The sequence below is a fragment of the Pan troglodytes genome, chromosome 4 (assembly GCF_028858775.2).
Source record: "Pan troglodytes isolate AG18354 chromosome 4, NHGRI_mPanTro3-v2.0_pri, whole genome shotgun sequence".
NCBI classification, from domain to species: domain Eukaryota; kingdom Metazoa; phylum Chordata; class Mammalia; order Primates; family Hominidae; genus Pan; species Pan troglodytes.
The window spans coordinates 129,226,782-129,243,017 of NC_072402.2; the positions used below are offsets into that span (position 1 = coordinate 129,226,782).

Sequence of the window (16,236 nt, forward strand, 5' to 3'; positions counted from 1 at the left end):
ATTATTTCTGTAATCTCACTTTTCAATAATAACCAGGCACATCAGGAGAAAACATAACATGACAGAAATGAAAGAGTAAAAAGGAGAAAACAGAATAAGACCCAAAGGGGATCCAGATTATGGAATTATTAGAGGCAGACTTTGAAATAACGATGTTGAATATGTTCAAAGACAAGAAAAAACAATGAGAACTCTGGAAAAGAACATTAAACTAAAAAAAGAAAAAGGAAGCTGTAAAACAAACAAAAATAATAACTGGAATTAGGACATCAGTAATGAATTTACCAGAAATGAGACATAGTTGGAGAGAGAATAAAAGATACAATTACTGAGAATTTTCCCAAACTGATGAAAAATACAAAACCATAGGTTTCAAGGTGTCCTATAGACACCAATCAGAATAAGAAACAAAAACAAAACCCCACACTTAGTCATATTAAGCAAAACTAGAAAGAAATTAAGAAAAAACAAAATCTTAACAGCCAGTATCAAACAAAGGCAGATTACAGTTAAAGCAACAGCAAATAAAACTGTAAGCTAGGGAGGCTGAGGCAGGAGAATGGCGTGAAGCCGGGAGGCGGAGCTTGCAGTGAGCCGAGATCGCGCCACTGCACTCCAGCCTGGGCGACAGAGCGAGACTCCGTCTCAAAAAAAAACAAAAACAAAAACAAAAACAAAAACAAAAAACTGTAAGCTAACTTCTCAACATTAACAGTGGAAGGCACAGAACAATGGAATGTCATTTCAAAGTGTTTGAAGAAGATAGCTGCCAACCAAAAATCCTCTGAAAATGAAGTAAAGGCATTTTCAGATAAACAAAAATTAAGAGATATTCATCACCAGCAAACCTGCACTTAAGGAGAATACTAAACAGTGTTCTATAAGGCCGAAAAACTATGCCCAGCAATACGGAAGCTCTGAAATGCAAGAATGAATAAAAAATAGTAGTAACAACAACAAAAGTAAATATATAGGCAAGGTTAAATACTGACTTTATTAAGCAACAATATCTTGTGTTAAAAGCACAGCAACAACTGCATGAAAATCAGGAGATGAGCAAATTGAACTGTTTTTTATTTTTGAGACAGAGTCTCGCTCTGTCACCCAGGCTGGAGTGCAGTGGCGCCATCTCGGCTCACTGTAAGCTCCGCCTCCCAGGCTCCTGCCATTCTCCTGCCTCAGCCTCCCAAGTACAGGCGGCCGCCACCACCCCCGGCTAATCTTTTGTTATTTTTAGTAGAGATGGGTTTCACCATGTTAGCCAGGATGGTCTTGATCTCCCAACCTCATGATCCACCTGCCTAGGCCTTCCAAAGTTCTGGGATTACAGGTGTGAGCCACCGCGTCCAGCCGAGCAAATGGAATTTAAGTGGTCTAAGTTCCTTGCATTATCTGACACAGAAAAAAGTACTAATAAATATTAAACTAATTAACAAATATGTATGGTATCACATCTAATTCAACACTAGAAAAATGGTAAAATAGTGTATAGTTACCAAATTAATAGAATAGGAAATATACCATACACAAAAATCAATTCAGGTAGACTTTAGATAAACCATATGGTAAAACATCAATAAATAACGTTTTCATACCTTCATGTAGAAATGTCATATCTTTCTTGACAACAGGGAAGAGTGGAATAATTGGAGGCTGCATACTTTGACTACTAAGAATATTTCTATACTTTGCCATGTTTCTAGATGGATCAAAAATGTCTTGTAGATCTTGAAGATGTTTCTCGTATTTGCTTGGTAACTTTTCCCAAGTTCCTCTGAGTCTTGCTACAGATGCCAGGTTCAAGCCACTGCCAAAGATGAGAATAGAAACATTAAAAAGAAACTTGGGGGAAGGGGTGGACTCAGGTCAGCATATACACCATTTTCTCTAATAGAAGTAAAAATAAGCAGGGACATATTTTAACACATTGAAATAAACAAGAGAAAAACTGAGAAAAAAATAAATAAGAGACTCCCTGATCTTACAAGAACTTCTTTCAAACTATAATGCTTTCCTATAGTTCTATACCTACATAGCATTTATTTTACAGTTTCATTTAAGTGACAGAATAATTCCACAAAATATACATTTAACTTAAAAAAAACTTCAAGCATCACAATGTTGCTTGTTTTACTTAGAAATAACTTTATGGAGACATTACCTATTTTAAAGCGGTTTAAGTAATGCTGAGAACAACTGTTAAATAATAACTGGGGCTAATTCTGCACCTTAGGAAGCCTTTTTTTTCCTGCGATTTTGTTCACTCACATCCCTGATTCCAATACATCCATATTCCTAGGTTCTAATCCTGTTCACTAAGCCTCCAGATATTCAATGTCTCCCTTCCACAGGATTTTAAATAGGCTCAGATATTCCCTAACTTGAAAACATAATTCATGCCAGTTAGGCTGCAAGTCTTTATGAATCCTTTACCTCTACAGTACCATCACATAGGTAGGTTGCCAAATGAATAGTGTATATACAATGCCTCAATTTTCTTATCAGCAAATCCTGTTTCTCAGCCATCTGACTTTTACCAACACCACTGTAAAATGTTCTCCTGATTTCTGACTTTAAGGCATGGAGTTAGGTATCTTTGTTCCCTTTTGCTTCTCAGAAATTTCCCCAAACCACTGTAAGAAGGATGAGTAACCAATACAAATTTCATATCCACCAAAACTAAGATAACAAACTCCTCAACACACTAGAAAGGTTGTCAAAAAATAGTCGAGGTCAAACAGGAGTAAGCAAAGCTGATGAAAAATAATGTCTGCAGCTGAAGATACCAATGAAAGCTGACAAACAGTTCTCCAAAGCAGAACTCTTTCTGCCCTGAGGTTAAAAACAACAATCCTTTATTTATTTATTTGAGACACAGTCTTGCTCTGTTGCCCAGGCTGGAGTGCGGTGGTGCGATCTCAGCTCACTGCAACGTCTGCCTCCCAGGGTCAAGTGATTCTTGTGCATCAACCTCCTGAGTAGCTGGGATTACAGGAATTACAGGTGTGTACCACAATGCCTGGCTAATTTTTATATTTTTAGTACAGACAGGGTTTCACCATGTTGGCCAGGCTGGTCTTGAATTCCTGAGCTCAAGTAATCTGCCTGCCTTGGCTTCCCAAAGTGCTGAGATTACAGGCATGAGCCACCATGCCCAGCCAACAATCCTTTATTTGGCATGGCACACAGTGATACACTTTGGTACAAATCTGTTTGAGACAGGAGAGAAGGGAGACACTCTGAGCTGTAAGCAGCCCTAATGCTGCCACAATCTCCATTTACTAAGAAAAAGTAAAGGATAAAACAATTCACATACAAGGCTAACTCCTGCTACCGTGGAATACTGCTGCATGGATCCACTTATATGCAGATTTTTTTCAATAAATTCAGTCACCCCTCCGTATCTGAGTGTTCCACATTCACAACCAAATGTGGATCAAAAATACAGTTTCCTTGGATGTGAAACCTGCTAATGCTGACTTTATGTATCCACAAGTTCCTCAGGGTCAACTGCAGGACTTGAGTATGTGAGGATTTTGCTATCTGTGAGGAGCCATGGAACGAATGCCCCACAGATACTGAGGGACAATGGTATCATTTAATATGAAGCACCAGCAGATGAAAATAGACAAAATAGAGAAATAGTTATTAATAAATGGAATGAGAGATGTAAAGTTATCATTAGTTGAAGAAAATTAGATTGTTTAACTCCAAACTCCCAAAATATTAACTGAAAATTATTAGAAGCATGAAGAATGCAGTAAGGTACTAGGTACAACACTGATATTCATATGCATTAGAATACTTAGGCAGAAACCATTAGAAAACTTAAGGATCCCATTCATAATATAAGGATCCCATTCACAACAGCAATAAAAGATATTAAACATTCAAACAAATGTTCAAGATTTACATGAACACCACTATAAAAATTGATATGGTTTGGTTCTGTGTCCCCACCCAAATTTCACGTGGAATTGTAATCCCCACATGTCAGGGGAAGGACGCAGTGGGAGGTGACTGGATCATGGGGGCAGATTTCCCCTACGCTGTTCTCATGATAATCAGTGAGTTCTCAAGAGATCTGATGGTTTAAAAGTGTGGCACTTCCCCCCTCACTCTCTCTCTCTCTGCTGCCATGTAAGACACGCCATGTTTGCCCTTCGCCTTCTACTATGATAGTAAGTTTCCTAAGGCCTCCCCAGACATGGGGAACTGTGAGTTAATTAAACCTCTTTTCTTTATAAATTACACAGTCTCAGGTATTTCTATACAGCAGTGTGAAAACAGACTAATAAAACAACTCTACAGAGGAAATAAAAGAAAACTGAAACAAGTGGAATAAGTGTTCTTGGATGGCAAGAGCCATTGTTACAAAGCTATCAAATGTCCACTAAAGTAATCTAGGTATTTAATGTAATCTCAATGAAAACATCAACAGAACTTTTTCTTTTCTTTTTTGAGACAGAGTCTTGCTCTGTCACCCAGGCTGGAGTGCAGTGGCATGATCTTGGCTTACTGCAACCTCCACCTCCTGGGTTCAAGTGATTCTCCTGCCTCAGCCTCCTGAGTAGCTGGGATTACAAGCATGTGCCACCATACCTGGCTAATTTTTTTGTATTTTTAGTAGAGATGGGGTTTCACCATGTTGGTCAGGCTGGTCTAGAACTCCTGAACTTGTGATCCACCTGCATTGGCCTCCAAAGTGCCGGGATCACAGGCGTGAGCCACCGCGCCCAGACATCAACAAAACTTTTTAAAAGAACTACATAAATTGATTCTAAAGTTGATATGAAACAAATAAACATGCCAGAAATAGCCAAAGAAAAGTATGAAGAGAGTCATAAGGGGTTTGACTAGCCCTATTAGACCTTAAAACCTATTTTACCACTTCAGCAACTAAAACAGTAAATGAATAGACAAATCAATGAAGCAATGAGTGCAGACATAAACCCAAATATGTGTTAGATTTCAGTACATAATAGATGGCATTGCATATTTTAGAAAAAAAGATTGATTAATGATGTTGGGTGAAGAAGTCATTTGGAACAAAGAAAGATATATTTCTTTATCTCACTGTTTACATAAAAATGAATTCAAGATTAATAAAAAATGTTGTCTAGGGTGTTCTAAGAGCTCTCAATGTATTAGCTCATTGAATACTCTTAACCTTATGAGGTAGGAACTACCAGGATTTCCCATTTGACAAATGAGGAAACTTAGTTCACATAGACAACAAGTGCCAACACTGGATTCAAACCTAGGCAATTCTTTGTTCTTAACTAACCACAAAATGCAGAAACTCCAGCAGGAAAAAAAAAATACATCTACATAAAAATAAAAAAATTTCTACATGGCAAAAGTAAACACCACACACTGTTTTAAATTGCCAAAGTCTGGAAATTTAGAAATATCCATAATGTGCACTCCACAATACAAAGGAGTACTTCATAGTTGTTTAAAAAATATGAGACAACTTTATAAGAACTGATTTTAAATAATCTCCAAGATAAATTAAAAAAATAAGCCAAGGTGGTTTTAAATATATATTTATATGCTTGCTATATGGATAGAGTATTTCTTGAATGAAAAAAGGTAACAGTATCTCTGGGGAGAGGAATTTGGGTGGATTAGGGACTGGGTGAGACAAAGAGTTACTTTCGCTGTGTACTCTTTCAGTATCTTTAAAGTTTTTTCCATGTACATGTCATGTCTATTCAAAAAGTTAAAATTATTTTATAATTATAAAAAGTTGTTAATTATAGCCAGAACAGAATGATTCACCTTTGCCATCTCTGCTGAAAAGAGTATATTCTTTGATCTACCTGAACATGAAGTACAAGAATACAAAACAATTATCTTAAAAAGAATACAAAAGAAACAAAGCAATGATCTTTACATGAGCTATGAAAATGTGCAGAACAAATATTCTTTGTAACAAAACAAATCTCTTAACCAAACAAAGCCTCTTAACCAAATCTCAGCCCTTTCCTATCCACTCCCTTCTTTGGGCTACTGTCCATCACATCTTCTCTCAAATCACTCTCTTTCATTGGCTTTGATGACACTGTCATAACTGTGCTACTCTGTTTCTTGTACTGATCCTCCATCTCTTTGGCTAGACTCTTCTTCCTTACCCTCACACTGAGTCATCATACTAAGGTATGGTTTTTAGACCTCTACCACTTTCTTTCTACCCTCTTTTTTATACAGAGATCTATTCTCTCAGTGTCAATCAATTTTCTTCATAGTGGACTCTAAAACTGAGTCCGTAATTTTCAAATTCTTTACTTGATGCTTCCTTTACAAACAGGTTCCATTTCTAGCCTTCCAAGTGTTTATCAGTGGCATCTTTATTCCTCTGTTTTAGACCTAGCTGTTTAAAAACTGTGATATAGGTGGTATTTTACAGATAAGAAAACCTATCTTCAGTTTTTCACTGACATATCGCTACTATATGGGACAGGCAGGATTCAAATACAGGTGCAGCTGATTCTAAAGACCACTCTGTTAATCTCTATTCAATACTCCTAGAGTGTTCAGTTCAGTTGTAGACACTGGTTAATTTAATAAAGGCACATCCTATTACCATGACAGGGTCATGAATAAAGAGTCCCTATAAAGATTCTACTTTTTAATCTTAATCTACATGAGGAGTAGAAACAAATCATTATGAATTCTGTGGGGGATGTGTATAGGTAGGATTAGTTCAAGTGGAATTATGCTGCGATTTATAAGCACATCATGGCCTTTAAAATGGAGCTAACTACAACTCCTCTCCCTTTTAAAATTAAACTTGTTTTAAGAAGAATCCCTTTGTTGATCTACAGTGTGCTAAATAAAGATCAGAAAATAAATTACCTACAATTAACTTTTCATAATAAGTGGGGAGAAGGGAGTGGGAGAGCTCACGTAATTATCTACACTTCCTGGGCTTATGAATGTCAAAACATTTTTATTATTCTAACAGCCTAACTTGCTTAAGGAACACCACATCCAGTGAACCTCATGTAGTGCCTGGCAAACAGGAAGAGCTTACCAAATGGTTGCCATTATTATCAACGTTGTTGTTTCAAAATAGCAACTTTATGTCAAAGTACTGATACCATACTGTGATTTTTCAGAGTCAAATCATAGTGAGGCAGGTACTTAAAAAAGCACAGTACAGAAGTCTAATGATAAAGACCAGCCACTGGGCACATATCCAAAGATGATATAATCACTCAAGGCGGGGGGTTGGAGATGAAGGGAGAGAAAGAAAAATTAGAAGGCAATCACCCACTTTCATTTACAAAAAAGAAGTAAAAGAAAGATGGAAGAAACAAAAACAGAAAAAGCCAATACCACCAGAATGGAAAATACATTAAATCTAACAACACTTCAATAAAGGCATATTAATTGAACATTTCTTTTCATAGGCATTGAATACCTAAGTAGAAAATCAGCTTCATGTAATGACAAAACCATACAGACATTTGTACCTATTTGTACCAACTTACCTTATTATTGCAAACATGGAATTGAAGTTCTTACATTCTCGACAATGAAGTGCAATTTTAATAAAATGCTTAATAATCTTCATTCGTTTGAGCTGATTTGCTTCAGTTAAAATTTCTGAGGCAACCCAGAATGTCTCTTGGTTTACAATGTCCTCAAACCTCTTCAAATGAGTATTTCCTGTTTTGGAATTTAACTTAAAAAGGTCATCGATGTACTCAGTCGGTTCAATATTACGAAACAAATCAAAGTCCCTCATTGACAGCTGGGTGGCCACCTCAATGGTACTGAGCTGCAGCATGGATAGCTGGCTTTCCTTAACTAGTTCTTGAGCATCTTCATCTGAACATAAGGTTTCTGTTTCCATGTTATTTTTTAAGTAATACCTAAATGGAAAAATTTTTTTAAATAAATGTATTCATAAATATGATTAAATAAGAGCACTTTTCCTTTTTGTCATTGTAAAATATCATTTTACTGTTAATAACTTTAAGCCAAAAATATTCATTTACAGATAAAATGAAAAGTTAACATTTTAAATGAAAAGATTTTTGAGAAGTCTGTCTCTTATTCTACCAACTGGCATCTATTAAAGAGTAAAAATAATGTTGTTATGTCATGAACTTAATTATTTTATGAAACTATCTGTCAGATACTATTTTAGGTACTGGCCTTGCCCTCGTAAAGCTTTTATCTTACTGTTTTATCTGACAGAGGATTGGTACTATGTAAATATTTGTTTATGAATAGCATGAATTCTAATTAAGGCAAAATAAATTCCTGAATCAAGACGGTTAAAAATCTCTATTCAGAAGTTACTCCACTCACTTCCTTTTTAAATAAATTTCCAAGTGAAGCAAGAAGAATGAAATCTACAGAGGAGGGGAAACACTTCCACTAATGGTTTCTCCCTTGTTAAATACAAAACCTCATTCCAGCAAGTGGCACTTATCAGTTACCACACATTAAGACCTATATTTTGCTTTCTTCTCTTAAATCAACAATTCTAAAGCACTTAAAAGCTAAGAGACAGGAAACATCTTGTGCAGGGATGTTACTAAGGAAAAGAGGTAATGTATCACCTGCTTTTACTTCGTTCTTTTCTAATAATCCAACTTGATTTAAGCCTAAGTTTGTATCCATCTATCCATCTATTTTTTACTGTCAAGAAACTCTTTTTTCTGCTTTTAGACTGTTCATATGCCTAAGACAATGCCATAAATAATAGTGCTGAAACTCATTATGCTATATATAATAATGTTTAACATTATAAGGTATGGTATACTTAGTAACTCATTTAATCCTTACAACATTCCCATGAGATATATTCTACTATTATTATCCTCATTTTATGGGTGAGGAAATTCAGGTAGAGAAGCTACATACGACTTGCTCAAGGTCACATAGCCAGAGCCGGGATTTGAACGTGGGCAATCTGAATCCAGGGTCTATGTTCTTAACCACTATGTACAGCCAGCAAAACAGAGTTAACTCATTCTCATTTCACAGCAACCATGGCATGCAGTCACTGTAAGCTTTCTAGGGATCTTGTTCTACATATGAAACTGGGTTACCAATAAGATTATTCTCAGAGTGGTTGAGTGTGGTAGCTCACACTTGTAATGCCAGCACTTTGGGAGGCTGAGGCAGGCAGATCACTTGAGGTAAGGAGTTTGAGACCAGCCTGGCCAACACGGTGAAACCTCGTCTCTACTAAAAATACAAAAATTAGCCAGGCATGGTGGCATGTGCCTGTAGTCCCAGCTACTCAGAAGGCTGAGGCAGGAGAACCGCTTGAACCTGGGAGGTGGAGGTTGCAGTGAGCTGAGATCGCGCCACTGCACTCGAGCCTGGGCGACAGAGGGAGACTTCATCTCAAAAAAAAAAAAAAAAAAACAAACCAGAGTAAGGAACAAATGTACTACAGAAATAATCTAGTTTATTAAATAATTTTCAGAACACATTTTAAAATTTTTAAAATTTTCCTGCATATTCATTAAAGGAAAACTACTTAGAAAAAGAACTGTGAAAACCATGGCTTCTTTTGCCAAAGTACATACTGGCCATATTAAAAACAAATTTATAAATTAGTAGATACAGTCATTCAGATATATATGAAGATTTGTATCATTCAGCTTCCTCTATAAAAAAACAGGAACTAGATTATATCAGTGGTTCTAAGAGTTTATTTTAGCAGGAGTGACAAGATATTTTATCAAGCGTCTTCTGGAGTGAATTTAGGAGCACTAAAACATGATGATGTTTCTACTTACAAAAGCTGTTTTAACAGGAAATCTTCAAAAGCACATCTACAAATAAGCACATCCACTAATAAGCTTATTCACCTTCCATTGAGTTGAATTCTATCAGCTAATTTGGAGAACTGATCTGGAAGTCTTCTCTGTTTTATGACACCCTCAGGAGTAACAGAAACTTCACAGAGAGAATATGTGTCGGATGCACCGGTCAAACCAAATTCATGAACAGCATGAAAAACTACTTCCTTAGCTGTGGTGTCTTTACTGATGATAATGTAGCAACTTTGCTGATCCACTTTGAAAACTCTTATAACTTGATCAGGGATATCTACATAAATAGAAAGATATGCTTTGTTATTTTTTAAAAAAATCACTTTTAAACCCTTCAAAAAGCAACGTGAAACACAGTGATCCCTCTGAACACTGAAATATACATTTCTATTTCACAATATTAACAGAAGTCACTGTTGCATTTATTGATAAATATATCCTTTTTTTTTTTCAGATAACAAATAATTGATAGAAAAACCCAAAAACAAAACTTGGGCTCATACTATATATATGGTTTGGAAGCCAGAATTTTTTCATTTAATATCTTATAAAACATTTTAATGCCATTATATTCTTCTACAAAACTATTTTTAATGAAGACATAGTACTCCATGATATGTATTTTATATATTTCAATTATCCAAACCCCTAATGACATTTAGATTGCTTACCACTTTCTATTATTATAAATGACATTATGATATGCCCCGCTACCCCCTGTCAAAAGTAAGTAAGCCTCTGCAGGCAATCTACTTCCTCAGTGAAAATTCTCAAAAACAGAATTGCTGAATTAGAAGGCATGCATACTTTTAAGGTTTTTGAAATATACTGCCAAACTGTTCTCCAGAGATGTTATAATATTTTATAATCCTAGAGTGTAAGGGAACAAATTTGGTCACATCCTTACAAAAATTGTGTATTAATGTTTTGTTTTGCTTTCCCATTTCATAAGCCCTATTCTTTTCCTCCCTCCAAAAAAATATCATTTTTTTTCATTTCTTTGGTTACTGGTAAGACTCAGTAACTGATAATGGTTTAATGAACCATTATGTCTTTTTAAAAATATTTTTTGGTATCCTTTATGTTTTTTTCCTGCTGTATTGTAATAGATAACAACACTTAGTCCAACTATGAAGTGGAAAATGTTAGTTTCCATATTTTATTTATTTGTAACACAAGAACATTTTAAATGTTCACCTGGTGAAATCTTAGTCTTTGCCCTTGTGATTTCTGCTATTAGTAGAAAAATTCTAATTTGAGACAATGTTTATATGATAAGCACATGTAAATAATAATATTCCACCCCCCCTTGTTCTATCTTATTTCTTTTTGTCATTATAGAACTCTGGACCAATGTTCAACATGATAAGCTAATATTTAATATAATTAAATTTAAGTGAAAAGTGACTTTAGAGCATGAACAAATGCTAAAAATTTTCCCTATGACAATAAATTACTGTTGCAAAAGTTTCCTTTTTAAAAAAATTAGGAATACAGGCTGGGTATGACTCACACCTGTAATCCCAGGACTTTGGGAGGCCAAGGCTGGAGGATCACTTGAGCCCAGGAGTTTGAGACCAGCCTGGATATATAGCAAGACCCCATCTCTACAAAAAATTTTTAAAAATTAGCTGGGTGTGGTGGCACATTCTTGTAGTTCCAGCTACTCGGGAGGTGGAAGTGGGAGCATCACTTGAGCCTGGGAGGTTGAAGCTGCAATGAGCTGAGATCATGCCACTGCACTCCACTCTGGGCAACAGAGTAAGACCCCGTCTCAAAAAAGAAAAAAAGAATTAGGGAATATATATTACTGTGGCTTTTTTGTATGTGTGTGATGACTGCAGTGGGGGCAGGATGGAAGATTTTGGGGGCTCAAGTAATTATACTGTTTGTCCAGCATCGCCTTCTTAGCATTATGGACACTGTTAGCCTTTAGAGGAAAACAAAACAAAACAAAACAAAACAAATTACAAATTTATCTCAAAATGTCCTGAGGTATAATCCCTGGTTAAAAGGGAGAAATGGAACAGGTACAGATATGGCAGGAAATATTTTCATAAAATAAATTTTTTGGTCCTCTTGAGACTGAGGACCAAAAAAAAAAAAAAAGACTTGCTCTGAGGACTGAAAGATTCAACTGAATATACATGAATATAATTCCAGGGACAAGGAGTCTTAGCCAACATATGTTGAATGTTCTGGGTCCTCTCAAGTTGAAAGTAGAATACTTCATCTACTCTGGTTCCTTCTGTAAGAAGGATGCATCAAACTCTCTTTCCTCAATGTATTAAGAAATCTGAGTCATTAAATGCATCTTCTTCAGATTTCATTCTGATGAGCCAATACTTAGTGGGCTGCTGACATCATCAGGTTTTTAAACCTACAAGACTTAAGGTCAGACTGTTTCAAGATCCATCAAAATCAGACATACTTCTTGAAATGGTTTGGCTGTGTCCCCAGCCAAATGTCATCTTGAATTGTAACTCCCACAATTCCCATATGTCATGGGAGGGAGCCAGTGGGAGGTAACTGAATCATGGGGGTGAGTCTTTCTCATGCTGTTCTCACAATAGTGAATAAGTCTCACGAGATCTGATGGTTTTAAACAGAGGAGTTCCCCTGCACAAACTCTCTTTGCCTGCTGTCATCCAAGATGTGACTTGCTCCTCCTTGCTTTCTGCCATGATTGTGAGGCTTCCCCAGCCACGTGGAACTGCGAGTGCATTAAACCTCTTTCCTTTGTAAATTGTCCAGTCTTGGGTATGTCTTTATCAGCAGCATGAAAACGGACTAATATACCTCTCTACCCTGTGCTAGAAGATTATTGCAAACAAATGGAAATTTCAATTTGCCAAGAGAAATATACTGAACAAATGGGTTTCCACTATCTAAGTCCATAAAAAAGGAACCAACAATATACTGTTATTACCTGTACTGTTGCTACCCTCTTCATAAAAGTAGGTCCTAGCTGTCCTGGGCTCCAGAATTGAATCATTTTACTAGATCTTTGGGGGCTGAGCCTTAGCCAGTGGTACTGACTGACCTTGAGGGAATGGGGAGATGTTCTGATACCTTTTATTACTTTCTTCAGAGAAATTTATTCACAAAGACAGGGTGGGAATTTGTACACATTTCATGTTCTCTTCCCTTGCTGCCAATATACTGTAACATCTTCTGGGAAGGAGCACACAATTGTATATCTTGCTGCATAGTGTTACAAAGTCATACGTTGTTAAAGTGATTTGTCCATGTGAAGGACAAATTGTTATATGATCACATAAGATTGATTCAGGTATCACACATGGGTGCCTTTAGAACAGATTCATAAATGGGATTATCTAAAGGGTATCCCTTAATCCAAACTCTGATGAATCTGCCAAGGTAACAAATGTCAACTTGGAAAAGCAATGGAGAGCCATCAGAGGAAAATCTTTCTCTGCGTTAATATTAATGACAGTGTAAACCTCTATTTTAGAATTATTACGTATATATTACATACTATTCTTTACAAACATGTTTCTTGTTAGTAGGAAAACCACATACACGCCAAGCACAATATTTGGCATGCAGCAGACACTCAAATGTTAATCGCTTAGATGAATGGTTAATATGTTCGAATAAAGTTGAATCAAAAGGGAAAAAATGATCCAATCATTTCAAATTTTAGGCACAAATCTAAAATGCACACAAAAATACAGTACAATTTTAAAGGCAAAACAGACATTTAAAAAGAATCTTGGAAGCCAGGGGCGGTAGTTCATGCTTATAATTCTAGCACTTTAGGGGGCTGAGGTGGGCAGACCACTTGAGCCCAGGAGATCAAAACCAGCCTGGGGAACATGGAGAAGCCCGCCTCCACAAAAATTACAAATATTATCTGGGCGTGGTGGTGTGTGCCTATAGGCCCAGCTACTCGGGAGTTTGAGGTGGGAGGATCACTTGGGCCCAGGAGGTAGAGGCTGCAGTGAGCCGAGATCATACTACTGCAGTCCAGCCTGGGTGACAGAGTGAGGCTCTGTCAAAAAAAAAATCTTGGGGTCGGGCGCAGTGGCTTATGCCAGTAATTCCAGCACTTTGGGAGGCCGAGGTGGGCGGATCACGAGGTCAGGAGAATGAGACCATCCTGGCTAACACGGTGAAACCCCATCTCTACTAAAAAAAATACAAAAAAATTAGCCGGGCGTGGTGGCGGGCACCTATAATCCCAGCTACTTGGGAGGCTGAGGCAGGAGAATGGCATGAACCCGGGAGGCGTAGCTTGCAGTGAGCCAAGATCGCGCCACTGCACTCCAGCCTGGGTGACAAAGCGAGACTCCATCTCAAAAAAAAAAAAAAAAAAATCTTGGAGGATCAAGGTTCGTATTTCATATGTAGAAATCTTATGTAATAGGTAAATAAATTAAATAGAAACCTGATATCTAGACTTTCAATCAGAGATGAAGTTTCTAGAGAGCTAACTTATAAATCTTACAGCGGTAAAATTAAAAAATGAATACTTGAAGGATGTATGTACTGACCCTGAGATTACACTAAAAATGGGAGAACTTTTAGGTATTTAAGATGATCTTTAAAAAAAAGACTGACTTTTCATTCTGCTTTAAATTGTTAATTGTTGAATAAATATTTATGAAGTGCCTGTTATGTGTCAATAGGGTTCCAGGTGATGAAGCTACAGTGGTAAGTGAGACAGATAAAGCCTCCACTCTCAGGGAATTTACTTAAATTCAAGTGAGTAAACATGAGCTCGACGAAAGACAAGACATTGAGTAAGGAAGAGAATTCATACAGTGAAAAGCGCCACACAAAAAAACAAAGGGTAGTGGTATATTAAGGATTGAAAAAATTGTTCTGCAAAGAGCCAGATAGTAAACATTTTAAGTTTTGCAGGTCAAATGGCAAAACACATATTTTTTAGGCACTAGGGAAAACAAATTCTCACAAAATAGTTTTTCAAAACTCAAAATATAATAATGCATACATAAAACAGGTAAAGATACGTGAACACAAAGATTAGGCAATACTGTAAATGTCTACTAATGGGGACTGGTTAAAAAAATTCTGTTAGCTGTTTAAAAATTTGTGGTAGAACAACACACCTTGAAACAGAAAAGTATTCAAAGGTATATTGCTAAAGTGAAACGGTTAAGCGGAAGAAAAGTAAAACATCTCATTTGGGGTGAAAGCAACAGCAGACACATTTTATGTGCAATGAAATTTCTGGAAGGATATACAAGTAAATTAATAACTAAATTCTGAGGAGTGGAGACTTTTATATTCTATCTTATTCTGGCAGTTTAATTTTTTTAAAGCTATGACTGTGTTCCTTTATAATTAAAAACTAATAATAAAAAATTTTCAATGAAGAAAAAATTAAGTTTACTATATGAAATAAATCAAATAAGGGTTTGGGCTATTAAGTGAAAAGAAGTAAGCTGTTAAGTTCTACATGCAGATATAGAAAAAAATTCCTTTTCAAATTTCTTTTAGCCACACTCCTAATTTTTTTTAGGACTCATTTTGTATTGAGTCAGAAATCCCAAAGAACATTTCAGAAGTTACAGAATAGCATGTATACTGATTCTATCCAAACTTAAAAACATATATATATTCAAAAAAATGACTAAAAAGACACATGCCAGTTAATACTGGCTACCTTCTAAGTGGAAAGAAAAGTTGTGCTTACTACTTCATTCAATTCTGTATCATTGGACTTTTAAAAAATAACAAAATAATACATACAAAGAAGGGCAATAGAATACTATAGTCTTTAAGATACTTACAATAAAAACCAACAGCTGTATGCAGCAAAAACAAAGCAAAATCAAAGTAAGCAATCAAAAACAAACTTACAGTTCTGTAGCTTTGCCCCCACTTTCATTTTGATCTAGTAATAACTTTGAAAATGCAGGATAAATATAGGTAAGCTCAAGACCAATAAACATTAATCAAACTTGGCTGTTACACATGTCCTATAATATACATATGTGATGTACATGGCTCATTTAAATTTTTGTGTTGTATAAATTACATAAGAAGCTGAATTTGGAATTAACTGGGAATTGATGTTTTTTTCAATCCAAATATAAATAATATCCATCACTAGATAAAAAGCCTTTCACAAAATTACACATTTGGGGGTTTAAAAATATAAGTTAAATACTTATCATATATGTGTTCACATTACTGGTATGAGCACATGTTGCAGACTGAGACATATCAGATGTTCTCTGAACAGATTTTAAAAAGGCATCTTTATCTTTAGTCCTTTTAACATGTTCTCAAGGAGAGAATTATGTAATCAACTTGAAATCAAGTTAAGTAACACACCTTTTCTTTATAGGTCTGAATTTCAGCTCCATGGGGACTTAGTTTCTAAAACTTAATAATTTCAACCTCTTCTCTTTGTTCCTCCAGCTAAATCTCCAACTTA

At 36.0% G+C, this 16,236-nt stretch overlaps 1 protein-coding gene across 16 annotated transcripts in view; it reads right to left on the reverse strand.

The window, feature by feature from the left end:
- The window catches only part of RAPGEF6 (Rap guanine nucleotide exchange factor 6), a 214,638-nt gene that overhangs the window by 30,868 nt on the left and 167,534 nt on the right, over positions 1-16,236 (reverse strand). For 8 of the 16 annotated variants that reach the window (XM_024356724.3, XM_001161503.7, XM_009449602.4 and 5 more), the window contains 4 exons: positions 15,587-15,601; positions 9,843-10,083; positions 7,500-7,883; positions 1,596-1,807 (listed from right to left, as the gene is read on the reverse strand). In XM_024356724.3, coding sequence (XP_024212492.2) covers positions 1,596-1,807; positions 7,500-7,883; positions 9,843-10,083; positions 15,587-15,601 — 852 coding nt within the window. The remainder of the gene's footprint in view (positions 1-1,595; positions 1,808-7,499; positions 7,884-9,842; positions 10,084-15,586; positions 15,602-16,236) is intronic. The other 8 variants (XR_010156992.1, XM_001161644.5, XM_003339103.6 and 5 more) reach the window with 1 other exon arrangement.